Source organism: Xyrauchen texanus, chromosome 37, assembly GCF_025860055.1.
Source record: "Xyrauchen texanus isolate HMW12.3.18 chromosome 37, RBS_HiC_50CHRs, whole genome shotgun sequence".
Classification (NCBI taxonomy): domain Eukaryota; kingdom Metazoa; phylum Chordata; class Actinopteri; order Cypriniformes; family Catostomidae; genus Xyrauchen; species Xyrauchen texanus.
The window spans coordinates 804,474-820,373 of record NC_068312.1 but is presented as its reverse complement, the minus strand read 5'-3'; the positions used below and the strand labels follow the sequence as shown (position 1 = coordinate 820,373).

The 15,900-nt window shown below is 37.7% G+C and overlaps 1 protein-coding gene across 3 annotated transcripts in view; it reads left to right on the top strand.

Moving 5' to 3' along the window:
- The window catches only part of LOC127630623 (cyclin-dependent kinase 11B-like), a 61,768-nt gene that overhangs the window by 12,246 nt on the left and 33,622 nt on the right, over window positions 1-15,900 (top strand). For all 3 annotated transcript variants that reach the window (XM_052108244.1, XM_052108243.1, XM_052108245.1), the window contains 4 exons: window positions 9,451-9,590; window positions 11,719-11,859; window positions 14,263-14,358; window positions 14,999-15,121. In XM_052108244.1, the coding sequence (XP_051964204.1) occupies window positions 9,451-9,590; window positions 11,719-11,859; window positions 14,263-14,358; window positions 14,999-15,121 (500 nt within the window). The remainder of the gene's footprint in view (window positions 1-9,450; window positions 9,591-11,718; window positions 11,860-14,262; window positions 14,359-14,998; window positions 15,122-15,900) is intronic.

Sequence of the window (15,900 nt, the reverse complement as noted above, 5' to 3'; positions counted from 1 at the left end):
TTTAGTGTGTGTGCTTACTCATGGTTTACGAGGACATGATTTGGTATATGAGGACCGAATATGGCGACTGTATGTGACTAAACAGTACACTATGTTTGTATAACACTTGTGTGTGTTTAGTGTGTGCTTACTCATGGTTTATGGGGACATGATTTGGTATATGAGGACCGAATATGGCGACTGTATGTGAATAAACAGTACACTATGACTGCATAACACTTGTGTGTGTTTAGTGTGTGCTTACTCATGGTTTATGGGGACATGATTTGGTATATGAGGACCGAATATGGTGACTGTATGTGACTAAACAGTACACTATGACTGCATAACACTTGTGTGTGTTTAGTGTGTGCTTACTCATGGTTTATGGGGACATGATTTGGTATATGAGGACCGAATATGGCGACTGTATGTGAATAAACAGTACACTATGACTGCATAACACTTGTGTGTGTTTAGTGTGTGTGCTTACTCATGGTTTACGAGGACATGATTTGGTATATGAGGACCGAATATGGCGACTGTATGTGACTAAACAGTACACTATGACTGCATAACACTTGTGTGTGTTTAGTGTGTGCTTACTCATGGTTTATGGGGACATGATTTGGTATATGAGGACCGAATATGGCGACTGTATGTGACTAAACAGTACACTATGTCTGCATAACACTTGTGTGTGTTTAGTGTGTGTGCTTACTCATGGTTTATGAGGACATGATTTGGTATATGAGGACCGAATATGGCGACTGTATGTGACTAAGCAGTACACTATGACTGCATAACACTTGTGTGTGTTTAGTGTGTGTGCTTACTCATGGTTTATGAGGACATGATTTGGTATATGAGGACCGAATATGGTGACTGTATGTGACTAAACAGTACACTATGACTGCATAACACTTGTGTGTGTTTAGTGTGTGTGCTTACTCATGGTTTACGAGGACATGATTTGGTATATGAGGACCGAATATGGCGACTGTATGTGACTAAGCAGTACACTATGACTGCATAACACTTGTGTGTGTTTAGTGTGTGCTTACTCATGGTTTATGAGGACATGATTTGGTATATGAGGACCGAATATGGCGACTGTATGTGACTAAGCAGTACACTATGGCTTCACAATGTTTCATCCCAAATTGGGTCCTCATATACCAAATGTATGGCCTCATTAACCATGAGTAAGCATACACAAACACACACAAGGGGAGCGTACTGCTTAGTCACATACAGTCAGGTCCATAAATATTGGGACATCGACACAATTCTAATCTTTTTGGCTCTATACACCACCAAAATGGATTTGAAATTAAACTAACAAGATGTGCTTTAACTGCAGACTTTCAGCTTTAATTTGAGGGTATTTACATCCAAATCAGGTGAACGGTGTAGGAAGTACAACAGTTTGTATATGTGCCTCCCACTTTTTAAGGGACCAAAAGTAATGGGACAGATTAACAATCATAAATCAAACTTTCACTTTTTAATACAGCTTGAAGTCTGGAACGCATAGACATCACCAGACGCTGGGTTTCATCCCTGGTGATGCTCTGCCAGGCCTCTACTGCAACTGTTTTCAGTTCCTGCTTGTTCTTGGGGCATTTTCCCTTCAGTTTTGTCTTCAGCAAGTGAAATGCATGCTCAATCAGATTCAGGTCAGGTGATTGACTTGGCCATTGCATAACATTCCACTTCTTTCCCTTAAAAAAGTCTTTGGTTGCTTTCGCAGTATGCTTCGGGTCATCGTCCATCTGTACTGTGAAGCGCCGTCCAATGAGTTCTGAAGCATTTGGCTGAATATGAGCAGATAATATTGCCCGAAACACTTCAGAATTCATCCTGCTGCTTTTGTCAGCAGTCACATCATCAATAAATACAAGAGAACCAGTTCCATTGACAGCCATACATGCCCACGCCATGACACTACCACCACCATGCTTCATTCATGAGGTGGTATGCTTTGGATCATGAGAAGTTCCTTTCCTTCTCCATACTCTTCTCTTCCCATCACTCTGGTACAAGTTGATCTTTGTCTCATCTGTCCATAGGATGTTGTTCCAGAACTGTGAAGGCTTTTTTAGATGTTGTTTGGCAAACCTTAATCTGGCCTTCCTGTTTTTGAGGCTCACCAATGGTTTACATCTTGTGGTGAACCCTCTGTATTCACTCTGGTGAAGTCTTCTCTTGATTGTTGACTTTGACACACATACACCTACCTCCTGGAGAGTGTTCTTGATCTGGCCAACTGTTGTGAAGGGTGTTTTCTTCACCAGGGAAAGAATTCTTCGGTCATCCATCACAGTTGTTTTCCGTGGTTTTCCGAGTCTTTTGGTGTTGCTGAGCTCACCGGTGCGTTCTTTCTTTTTAAGAATGTTCCAAACAGTTGATTTGGCCACACCTAATGTTTTTGCTATCTCTCTGATGGGTTTGTTTTGATTTTTCAGCCTAATGATGGCTTGCTTCACTGATAGTGACAGCTCTTTGGATCTCATATTGAGAGTTGACAGCAACAGGTTCCAAATGCAAATAGCACACTTGAAATGAACTCTGGACCTTTTATCTGCTACTTGTAAATGGGATAATGAGGGAATAACACACACCTGGCCATGGAACAGCTGAGCAGCCAATTGTCCCATTACTTTTGGTCCCTTAAGAAGTGGGAGGCACATATACAAACTGTTGTAATTCCTACACCGTTCACCTGATTTGGATGTAAATACCCTCAAATTAAAGCTGAAAGTCTGCAGTTAAAGCACATCTTGTTCGTTTCATTTCAAATTCATTGTGGTGGTGTATAGAGCCAAAAAGATTAGAATTGTGTCGATGTCCCAATATTTATGGACATGACTGTACATTAGCAACAAGATACTCTCACTTCAGATCATGTTAAAGCACTTCATGTGTGTCAAACTAAGTGGACAAATTTATTGCCAAACCTCTTCAGGAGGGGCAGTGGGAGAGACGACTTGGTCCTGGACTGTAGCTGGAGCCATGGGCTGATGGAGAGGCAGAAAGAGAGAAACAAAGAGAGAGGGGAACAAAAGAGAGACAACTAAGTTATCTCAATGGAATTATTTGCTACAGAAATACAGTTTTCTACAAACACAGAATTTGACAAATTTGGTAGGAATGAATATAACTTTTAGAATTGATTGTCATTAATTTTGTCAGCACCATAGTTTGAAGGGGTGGTGTGGTCCTGGACAGTAGCTGGAGCCATGGGGGGCTGGGGGAGTGAGAGAGATTCTGTGCATTCAACACTACTCACTAGTGTTGTCAAAAATACCGGTACACTGGTACCAAGTCGGTACTCAAACTAAAAATGATTTACGATACCAGAATTTCTGAAGGTATCGGGGTACCGAGTACTGGGTCTACCCGGTACCCACGTAGAGGCGGGAACTTTCGAACGCTTGCAACAAGCAAAAGATGCTGCTGCGGAGTCTCAACTGAATCATGCTGAGAAAAAAAATGGAAATTTCTGAAAATTCTTTGGATTTGAGGCTGATGAAAAGGGAAACATCATAAATCAGCAAAAACCTTTTTGTAAACGCTGCTTTCACAATTTTCTGATGAAAGGAGGAAACACATCAAACTTAATAAAGCACATGAAAGACAGACAGCCAGATTTATTCAAGCAACTAAAGCATATTATCATTTGCATTAGGGCTGAAACGTTTAGACAACATTATCAACATCGTCGAAAATACAAAATTGACGAGAAAAATGTTCGTTGTCGAATAGTCGTTTGATCTCATTTAAAGTAACATGAAATCACAATAAACTGTAACGGTGACACGTGAGAGCAGCAGTTCAGAATTACACAGATCAGTCCAGATGCACTCGAAACTTTCACCGTTTATTTTATGTATATCCCAAAGTATTAGAGAATTATAAAAGTACATTCAGAAGCATGGAAATGCTTCTGAATGTCCATTTTTAAAGGAAATATCCCGGCGTTACATCTTAAATGCAGTTATATTTAATGCGTTATTGCTTTATTAAAGTTCAAATAATACAGAAGCAGCTCATGTTAATAACTATAAACTCTGAAACGGGCATTTCTCTGTGTGGTCGGCGCCTCTTCTATGAGTTGCGCGAATGTCCCGATCTAAGGACACATATCCCTCGAGCGCACACGCTTAATGCAGATAGATTAGAACTTATTTAATCATAATATCTATATATATGTCACTATGCATTTCTTATCATGAAGAAAATTGGCAATATGCAGCTTTATTAATAAGAGAGCACTTTGCACATTAGTTTGGAAATAGTTTATTAATTCTATTGTATGATTGTTTATTTAAGTTTTTATTTAGTACTTGGTAAAAACTTAAAAGTTGCAAAAGTTGAAGCAAATCTTTTATCAAAAATCAAAAACATTGTTCAGTTTTGTTATAATTAAAACATTATATATTTAAATGAAAGTGTTGCTCAATGGCATATTTCTGTTCTTCGTTCTGCTGCTGATGTTTTATAGACTTTGTTAATAAGAGTGTTTAATAACCTGTTTTTGCTTTGGTACCTAAAATGGTATCGAGTACTGTGAAATTTCACTGGTATTGGTACCGACTACTGAAATGTTGGTACCGTGACAACACTACTACTCACTATTAAAAATACTTTATTCAATAAAAGTCAGTGGTACTCTACCTTGGGCATTTCCTTTCCATGGCAGGAATGTCAGGCAAGTCAACACCTCCATAGTCATAAGTAATCTCTCGAACTTCCCTTCCATCCATAATGGCCAATAAAAAAGATGGGGCATACCATCCACTTCTTTTTCATCTTTGCATTGGGTTTCTGCTCATCATTCACTAGTCTCCCAAGTGATCTGTCAACGCTTGAAGCATCAATGCTAAAGGGGTCATAAAAATCAACTGTTAAAATTGTTAACTCAAATTAAGCTCTAGAAGAGAACACATCTTTAGGAAGCATGTCAGCCTGCCCCAGATATCTGCATGTGTGATTTGGCTTCATTTCAAAAGATGCACATGGGCTAACATACAGTACAATACAGGCTACTCACCAGGGCAGGGTTGCACCAGCTGTGCGGAAGTTGGGACGTAAATTTTACACTAAGGGCTTAGTAACTAGTAGGGTTGCAACGGTATGAGATTTTCACGGTATGATTACGGTCTCAGAAAATATCACGGTATACGCTATTACACAATCAGTATTATCAGTGAAAACAGAAGGGTTATTTTATGTATTTATTTATTTTTGAGCAAACTCTTTATTATAATTGAAACTTGAAACCATTTATTTTATTGAAGTGTAAAAAAAGTCTCTCTTTTGAAAATAAATAAATAGAAAAAATAAGAAAGCTAACAGAATTATAATAAACAGAATTATAAACATGATAAAAATAGTTAGTTTATATGTTAAATGAACTACTAACTGAAAAATAACATCAGCTGTGTGAGCTTTTGAAGTAATGTCCGATGATTATTAACAGTTAATATATACTGTAGATGTGTGACAGTGAGGTCAGAGTGTTCGTGTCTGTACCTTTAACTCAGTGTTCTCAACTGGTTTTGCTTCAGGACAGATTTTACATTGAACATCAAGTGTCGACCTGCCATAGATTAAACATAACCTGTATTTAATGTACCCTGGGTCACATTTCCTTTTATGTTGTATAGTTTTGTTCATGGTTTTCCAGTACAAGGACATGCATCACGTGACATTATTTCTGTTTTTGATGTCAAAATCTACAGGAAGTTTCTCTCCCTCTTTTAAAAATTGAAGAACATATTTACTTACTATATGGGCCCATTATTATCCCGTTTGTTAATTAATATTATATTTATACACATATTACACAGAAGGAAAGGCTCCTCATTACCATGGTTAGGTCAGTGTGCTAGTCCTAAATAATAGTAATATAATAATAAATTACAGTATTTATGAAAAATAAATTCCAGCTGAAACACATCTTGAAACTTTAACTACAGCTGTCACAGTTGATATAAAATGAGGTCTAATAAATTCTAACTTTAGATTATTTCATATGAAATTATATAATAATATAGTATAAAAAATATATAACAGTTACTTTTACTCATGTAAAATCATGAAACAAATTTGTAAAGGTGACGGTGTGTAATTTATTTATTTATTTTGGCACAGAGCACAGATGCTCTTTTCCTCAGTGCTGTTTGGCATGTCAGGGCTGCTACTGGAGGTTCGAAATGACAATCTCCGTAACACTTTAAACTAGAAAACTCTCACTAGAATTAAAATTGGTCACATCAGTTTTGATGTCTGCGCTCCGCAATATCAGAGAGCGCCAGAGAGAAGAGCAGATCATGATCGCGAGATCGTTACACTCACGAAAGTGCAGATGAGAAGTCTTTAGCTGTTTGCGAGATTATCATTAAATGTGCCTCGGCAGTCTTAAAGAGTCGATCACTTGGGAGAACCATGGCATTGTTCTTTCCCTGCTGTCCCAGTCCGAATAGACCAGTTGAGAAACACTGCTTTAACTCACACTCATGTCAGACCCCCTCGCCTCGCTTCTCTCTGACATCTTCTGCGTGTGTGTGTGTGTGTGTGTGTGTGTGTGTGTGTGTGTGATGCAAGTTGATGAGTCTGACAGACAGTCGAGAAGGAAAGGAGATGCGCACGCGCAGGTGAGATTCTCCGTCCGGTTTTTTTCTCAATACCGTAGATAAGCAAATGTACATGGTATGATAACCATACATTTTCAAACTGTGGTATACCGTGAAACCGGTGTACCGCTGCAACCCTAGTAACTACTAGTTAGTTTGTAACTAAGTTGGTGTTTAATTTGGTTGATCCACCTGTTCTTAAGGCAAGACTTCACTAGTAGGGTGTAAGCTCTCCGTAAAGTGATGCATAGTCTCATAATATGATGTTTACCTGTATTTATCCAATAGGCAGCCTTCACATTTATACACAGAAGTGTTAAAAAGCCGTTAACTTCAATTTGATCTTATTACGGTTGATGTTCACGTAACTGTCAGCTGTAATAAATTATATCCCCATTAAAATACAATACATAATAATAGTAGATTTAATAAATAGTATATTTTCCCTGTGTAAATAACAATATATAGGAACTGTATAATAAATAAATAAGCGGTGATAAATAAATACTATTACAACAGGCTGGAAATATTTGAATTTCTTATATATTTGGTATATTTTGAAACTTCACACCGGGTGATGCGTCCTGAAAACTGCACCGTTAGAATGGTTTCATGCTTAAACTTAAAAATAAGTTTTTTTTTTTCTCTCACACGTAAATGAGTGTAAACACCATCATATATGTCGAAAGAGCTGATGCCTGTCAATCAAAACATCATCCATTACTCCTGGTCAGAGTCTACCGTAAATATTTAGTTTATACATAGGGTTACGTCATACCTAAGATTAATGGTGCAACGCTCAAATATTTAGTAGTGCATAAATTGTGACTTAGTGCCAATTTACACCACAACTAGGCTAAGATTGAAGTTACGCACAGCTGGTGCAACCGGCCCCAGTAATCGTTTCTCTGTATGAAGATGTTTGTGTATTCATTTAATGCTGTACCAAAATTATTGGAGTCTGATACCCTATACAAGATTCCTCTGGATTCCAGAATGAATGAACCTTTCAACATAAAGCCTTTTGCAAATACACCTCGCCCTATTCAAAAAAACACAACTGTTAATGGCAGTAATGGTAAACAAGCAGTAAACAAACTCTGAAATTACATTGTGTGCCAAATTAATATGCAAAACACAATAAAACACATAAAGCAATGGGAATTGGTTAACCAAAACAGTTTGTCTAATAGTACTTATTATTTGATACAGTTTTTACTTTTTATGATCACTAATTAAGAAATCATAAATGTTAGCATTTGAACTGTACCACTTAAATAATATAAACAACACATAAACATAGAAAAGTACATTTTCTAATGAGATTGGAAAAGTCCAAAGGAAAAATCAAATAACTAATCAAAAACATTAAGATAAAACATGTTATCAAAAAAATAAAACACATAAATAATCTGTTGTTTTCCATATGAACACGCTTTATGTCTGATGGAGCATTCTTTAACATAACAGAGCTTAACTTGCATTAAGAGACAAAAGGTTTAAAAAAACATCTTACCTTTGGTGTGATTGATAAATATATATATATCTCCCTGTATGTCTTTATCTTTGTCCAGCTTCACGTGCTGTTCTGTATTTCTGAGAGGATTTAGTCCCCTAGTACAAAATATAATGTCATGTCAGTCTCCACAGATATGCAGAATAATATTAATAACTCATTGCTTTAGCAATGGCCCAAAATAACACACACAGAACACAGAGTAACAATATTATCGCTAGTTTCAGATAATTGGGTATGGTTTGGAGCTTTTTTTAACTAATAGTTGGTTTGCCCCTTTCTGCTCCATAACCATCACCAACAGCAGAAAGTATTCTTGTTGACACGTTTATGATAAACTGATAAATCAACAAGCGTGTACAAGCAGGTGAAGTTAGATGCTAACTCACTGCAGTGACACTCATGACAGTATTTCATTAGTTACGAGTAATCTTAACTGAGTAATGAACAATTAATTAAGTCGTAAAGCTATTTTAACTCCACTGAGGCTATCAGACACAGTTTTAATTAAATGTACAAAATATAAAATAAAAGCGCTTACTTTTCAGTTTTCGGTAAATTCCATGATGCTGAAGAACTGTTGCAGCTCCGAAGTTAATATCCACACTTCTCCAAACGCGGCGAATCTTCTCGAAACATCCGTAAAATCGCGGCCGACATTTACTGCCAATTATGATATGGCGGGGAAATGTGTGTAATTTGGCGTGAGTGTGTGTGTGTGTGTGTGTGTGTGTACCTTGCAATACCAATTCCCACCTACAGGGGCACTGTTCAAAGTTCACACATACACGTCATGGTTTAAAAGGTCCATATTTGTAAAGGTCATAAAAAGCGTGGGGATGTTTATCACATTCAAATAGCAATATGAATTAATAAAACCAGTAATGTAGTAATCATACATCTATTAATAATGCTTTAAATTATTATTATTCAATAATTATAACAATTTAAATTCCCTGAATTACGAGACCATCAAAATTGGTCTCATAAACCGAATGGCCTCGTAATGCTGGTGTGTAAACCTGAAAATTGGTCTCATAAAACACATATGCCTACACACACACACACACACACTGATTGCTGTGAAGTCCCAGCAGGTTACATGTGGAGAGCAGACACAATGTAAATGAGCTTATAATCTCAAACATTCAGCTTGGGTAGAAATGGGTTAGTGGTTTGTAATGCCTGATGAAAAGTGTGTCTGTTACTAATTCCTGTCATAGCTGTTCACACAAGTACAGTCAGTTAATACACTAACACCATATCAATTTACCATGAAGCGCTAAATGTGTGAGTGTTTGTGTGGTCCTGTAGAGATCGTCTGGAGCAGCTGGAGCGTCAGCGTGAAAGAGAGCGCAAGCTCCGTGAACAGCAGCAGAAAGAGCAGCGGGAGCTGAAAGAGAGAGAGAGGAGAGCAGAGGAGCGTCGCAAGGAGAGAGACGCCCGCAGAGATGGTATATCACTCTGACGTCAATAAACGCTCACAGATCAGACGTTGTATAGTAATCAGGAAAATTGCCCATCATCTCTGCGCTAGGCTTGTGTACATGACATTCTCTTGAAGGGGCAGAGCAGAACTGTCAAAATGTTCGGCTACTGGCTCCAGTCTCACATACGACAGCAGAGAAGAGTCAGTCATATCAGCGGAAGAGCAAGTTAAGACATTCTGATAAAAGATTTGTCCAAAAAACATATAGACATGAATGAATCGCAATTCACAATAAGTCCAGTAACATACATTCAGAAAACATATAGGTTCAATTTTGACTTCATGTAAGCACTGAAAGTCTGACAGAGGTTACATGTGGCAGGCATTAGGTGAAAGAGTCACGACTTCCCTTCTGCCGCTCGGTATATCCTGTTGCTCCGTGAAGATCACCTCAAGATCTACACATCGGATCACGTTGTATTTAGGCTTGTTTTAATCTGGAGCATCAGCTTTAACCTGTTGATGCGCAATCGTTCGCACACGGTGGTGACGTCACTCTGTTTACATTTAATATATAATTTACTGTCTATAAATGTCATTAATGTTAACAAATTATACATCTTTTCAAATGTCTAAGGGTTCAACATTGATATCCGATCTCTGTTTCACAATAGTAATCCTCCAGAAACAGTAATCGAGTTATTTGTGCAGGAGTACAAATGAAAACATGCAATATCAAAACGGGACTTTTATTATGAAAACACGATCGCCAGATGAATCCAGTTCAACACACTTGGGTCAATCGTCCATGACAAGCGTTCATTAAAAACATTCAATCGCACTTTTTGTCCATAAAAGTGATAAATGTGAGAAATATTGATATATTCTCCATTGTTTACATGAGATCTCGCCTTCGTCATCATTCTTCATCAAACTGCAATCTGAGCAGCATTCATGTTGTAAAACTGTTTATGATCTGATATATTAGAGTCTCATAAACAAAACCAGCCGTCTCCAATGTCTATTTATAAAAATGTGGCGTAGTTTTATTCATAATAGTCGAGCAGTGCCGTCAGATTTAGTGTCGTCTTGAGAGGCGGAGCTTAATTTTACTCTGAACACTTCCAGAGATTTTACAGAGATTAAAGCTGCAGGAACTCATTTATTATTAAATCATCTTCAGATTAGTAACGAAACTTCTTCAGACTCGTGACTTTGAGAGCATTGTATTTCTGGGTGTTTTGGCACTTTTATTATTGTTTTATAGATTATAAAAACATGTTCAGCACAAAATATTTCCATTACTATAAACTTCAGCTTCTCTAACTTTAATAAATAACAACAAATATTAATCCTGGAACTTGTGAAATAAAGCCCAAAGTGTCTCTTTCAAAAGATACTCCAACTCTGTCCAAACTCCAAAGGGTCCCGATTGTGCTCAAAAAGGGGGTGTGCATCAACAGGTTAATAATCATTTGAGTTATATGTATCATGAAAAAAATGCAACAAAGACGACAGCTGCTTTTAACCTGTTACTTGTAAGTGCAACCGTACTTGCACTTACAAATAAACCCATTTTAGTCTGAGTGAAACTTGTATTCTGTTATTTCATTAATGTTCATGACATTTGGTCAAGCATATCTCTGAAATTTGCACTTCCATTTGCTATGCACACGTTTTCTGGTTCACGGTCTGAATGTTTTTACGAAGGCTGCGATGAGTTGAGGAGTTGTGTGTGACAGCGCTCTTTCAGAGTAATAATGTTATGAATATTTCAACTGCTTGCATTAAATACCTCTGATAATACTTTAAATGGGCAGTTAATGTAGTGTCAAGTAAACATGATTTCCTTGAGCGCATCTGTTTTATTTTCGGAGTTATGGCCGATTTCAGATTTACCTGCCCTGAAACGTCATCCAAACAAACAAGAAATCACCTATTTAGATGGGAAGAGACATTCTGACGGACATGTAAACCACGGTTTGTTGTGTTTGGCCCTTTTACATGTCAGTCAGATGGTCTCTTCCTGTGTATGTGGGCGGTTCTTGGCCAAAATATGCCGCAGTGTGTGCCGGACTCTGAGACACAGATGTTTGTATGTCACAATGTGGTTCTCATCTTATGATGGTGTTTGAATGATTGTGTTTGTTCAGGGCCCGTGTCTCATCATAGAGGAGTTGCCGGTGATGAATATGCAGATAAGGGCCGGTCTCGCCACCGCAGTCGCAGTCGCAGCCCTGTTCGCCAGCCGAGAGAGCCCAAAGCAGAGAGCAGTGAACTATGCCAGAGACCAGGTTACACACTCAACATAACATGAATATGACATTCACCACATTTCAGGAACATGTTTAACCTCAGCAGATTACATTTGGTGGTAGTTCTAAATATAGAATGCCACCGGTGGTAATGCAAGACGTTAACATATCAACGTACATAAAAGACCTTACAGAAACTTGAAATCAATTCCTGAAACGATGCCATTTAATGAATATAATAAAGTATTAGACGTTTAGTAATTGTGTTGGGGATTATTTATTATAGGGGCGCATTCATTTTCCATTTTTTAAAGACTTTTGCGTATTCTGGTAACGGCGTGTTTACAAGATATGCATTTAGCGCGCAAGCCAAATGCACAGCACAAGTGGATCATCTACATGTCCATTCGTCCCCGACTGAAGTTACAATTCCTATATTCCTTCACAAACTAACACACTGGAGAGTTTATTCTTGATAACGTCAACAAAGAACATTAAAAGAATGAGCTTGTGCCCGTTTATGCGCTCAATCGGGTGCTCCTACTCTGTTGTGCGTTTGATGCCTCCTTAATTTCACAGACTTAAGTTATAATATTATATTAATGTTGTTGATATAGCTGTATATGGGCTTTATATAAAACGCATTTAAAATGGGTTATTAAAAAGCAAACACAAGGCAATCCTCTCAGTATTCTCTCAAGTTCAGCTGTTCAAGCTCTGTTGTGCGTTCGCTTCATTGCAGATGTAAGTTGTAATAATTGATTTATTTTGTTGATGGCTTTTTATCTGATGCGTTTGAAAATGGGTGATTATAAAAGCACTTCACTGGGGATCGGCACTTTAATCTCTCGACACGCATTTTAAACGAACAAAATCCTCAAACTCGATTATTTGAATAAACAAGGTTTTATTCAACAAGATTTCTCTTCTACAAACATTGTCCGTGCAGTGGTAAGATCTTGCAGTGTTTATTTCTTGTCAAATTTTCATCAAGTGAAATTGTTACAATTATCCTCATAATCCCGTTTTTGTATATGGAATCAAACATTTTTGTGTGTAATTTCGTTGATGAGATTAACACTGCGTTCTGGACGTATATTCATGTGACTGGAAACATCATAACTCAATTAAAAACATCTATAATTGAAAAACGTTTCCTGCAAAGGACTGAACTATTTCATTATTGTCCAGCTGTTTAGTGATATTTAGTCGTGTTTAACAATATAACAGAATCTGATATCTGGAATATTATTAGTCCTTGATGTTTAAGATTGGCTACAATTGTTTCTAACAGACAGAATAAAAAATAAAAAAAGTTCAAAAAGTTTCATATTTATATATTTTATTGGGGGTATTTTGTAATATTTTACAGAGTTAAATTTCTATTTCTTGTTCAATGACGCATTTTTTAAGTTATTTACACAATAAACACGTAATTACATGATGCGTGAGTCACAAACATTTGACTTCTAATCTGTACACAGTGATGTTGGTCAGAACAGATTTGTTTTTAAACAAACTCGCACCCTGAGTTGGCATCGTGGTGATTCGGCCTTCACTCTTTGGGATGTGAATGAATTTTCAATAATTCAATGATCCAGAGTCTGCTTATACATGTAGTATGTGGAAAACAGACTGAATCACAGAATCTAGTAATGTAGCTGTAATATGCAGAATATCATGCACTATGACATGTTTAAATGCACAATCTAAGTTAAATGTATAATCTGCAAGTGATGTGCGCTTAAATGTGTGAAGCTGCTCATACACTGAAAACACCATCATGATCATCGCACGCACTCGCAGACTGAAGCGTGCAGCACATACAGACTATGTATTTCTTTCTTTAAATCACAACATGTAGTGAACTGTGGAAAAACTACAGTCAAAAACACACCGTAATGCAGAAATGAAAGCCTGATTTAAATGGGAGCCTGAAGTGTCCTGGGAAGTACTTGTGAAAGTACCAGTACTTCTGAAATTGGATATTAGGATGGAGGAGACCGGGGCTGGTTGTCACATGTGGAAGTTGTTTCATGGGCTGTGTCTCTGTACAGATTTGGAGTCAAAAGTCCAGTTGCAGAGATGTGTATGTTGCTTTCAAGCACCGAGTGCAAAACCCACTCCTAATAGTTCACCCAAAAATGATCATTTTCTCATCATTTACGAACATTAAGCCATCTCAAAAGTGTTTGTGGAACATGCTCACAAGATCTTTTGAAGGTATTTTTGTCCAAGTCAGTATTTGGCAAAGACACACAATCTTATTTGAGCATCCCAACCTGTCCAGCACTGGAGTGAATTTAGGGCGGAAATACTTGTTTGTCTGAGAGAGTGTTCGGCAAACCTGTTTAGAAACCGTTTTAGCAGCTGTGTTTGCCGTTAGCGGCAGAGAAATGGCACACCTCAGCTTTGATATGAATTGTGTTGTTGTGTTTGCAGTGCGAGAGGAGAAGACCGATGATAAAGATCTGCTGTCTGATCTACAGGACGTTAGTGACAGTGAGAGGAAGACCAGCACACCAGAGTCATCACTGGGTACATCCATCTCTCTCTCTCTCTCTGATCAGATGTTGTTAGTGAAGGGCTTCTTGATGGAGGTGGAAAATAATCTCAATATGTTAAAGTCGTGATATTTTTCCTTGTGATGTTTTATTGATATTTGCACACCTAATATCAATATTTACATTTTTCCACATTAATATTGTGGTGATGGGGAAAATGTTTTCTCTTTGCCAAATCGATCCAGGAATTCAACAGCAGTCCCTTAGAAGATGCGTTACACATAATCACCATCCCTTACTAAAATGTATCACAATTTTAAAATGGTAACATTAACTGAGGTATTTTGGCAAAAAAGTTAGTATCATATAAAATAGTAAAATATCATATTGTGACCTATATATCAATATTATATCGTATCGCCAGTTTCCTTGTGATTCCCACCCCTAGTTCTCTAAATTTTTTAGTCATTGACCTGGTTTAGTTGTTGAGTCACAAAGTTAAGACATACCTATTAAAAATTAACCAAATCACATTTATTTTCATCAGCAACAGTTATTTCTCTTATTTAGGGGTGTGTGTGTGTGTGTGTGTGTGTGTGTGTGTGTGTGTGTGTGTGTGTGTGTGTGTGTGTGTGTGTGTGTGTGTGTGTGTGTGTGTGTGTGTGTGTTGTCAGGCTCTGGTTCGGGCTCTGAGGATGATGGTCAGGAGAATGATGAAGAGGAGTCCAGCAGTCAGAGTGAAGGAGATGAAGATGGTGAAACGGCATCAGACACTGAGGCCTCCATACAGAGCGGAGGTTAGTGCGCACACACACACACTCCGTATTAGTAGGTGCTAGTCCAGCTCTAAAATCAGATCGGTTAAGCTGGCTTTAAAATCTCCTGCATGTGCATCTTTATGTGCAAAGTCTACAATATCACCTACAACTGTATTATTTGTGTCAGATTTTGTGCTGCAACTGAAGATTAGTTTCATAATAGAGTTGTTATGAAATATGGTTGCAATGGTTTGAATGAGCTAGATAGTGCACATGTATATGAAAACTTTGAAGTGGCTGTTAAACCCCTTCTTACTGACATTGGTCCACATCATTGTGGGTGTGACCTGGAGCTCCACCTACTGTGACTTTTTGGTTCATTTCTTCACTCAATCGAGATCAGTCAACATGCAGTGCATTCATAAATTATTCAGGCCCCTTAATGTTTTCAAGTTTTATGTTGCAGCCTTATGCTAAAATGCTTTAAACTATTTAGTTTTTACATTAGTCTGCACCCCATACTCCATAATGACAAAGCAAAAAACTGATTTTTGATAACTTTGCACATTTATTAAATAGAAAAAACTGAAATATCACATTGACATAAGTATTCAGACCTTTAACTCAGTACTTAGTGGAAGCACCTTTGGCAGCGATTGCAGCCTTAAGTATTTTTGGGTATGATGCGGCAAACTTTGCACACTTAAATTTGGGGATTTTCTGCCATTCGTGTCTGCCGATCCTCAAGATCTGTCAGGTTGGATGGGAACTGTCGGTGGACAGCCATTTTCAGGTCTCTCCAGAGATGTTCATGTTCG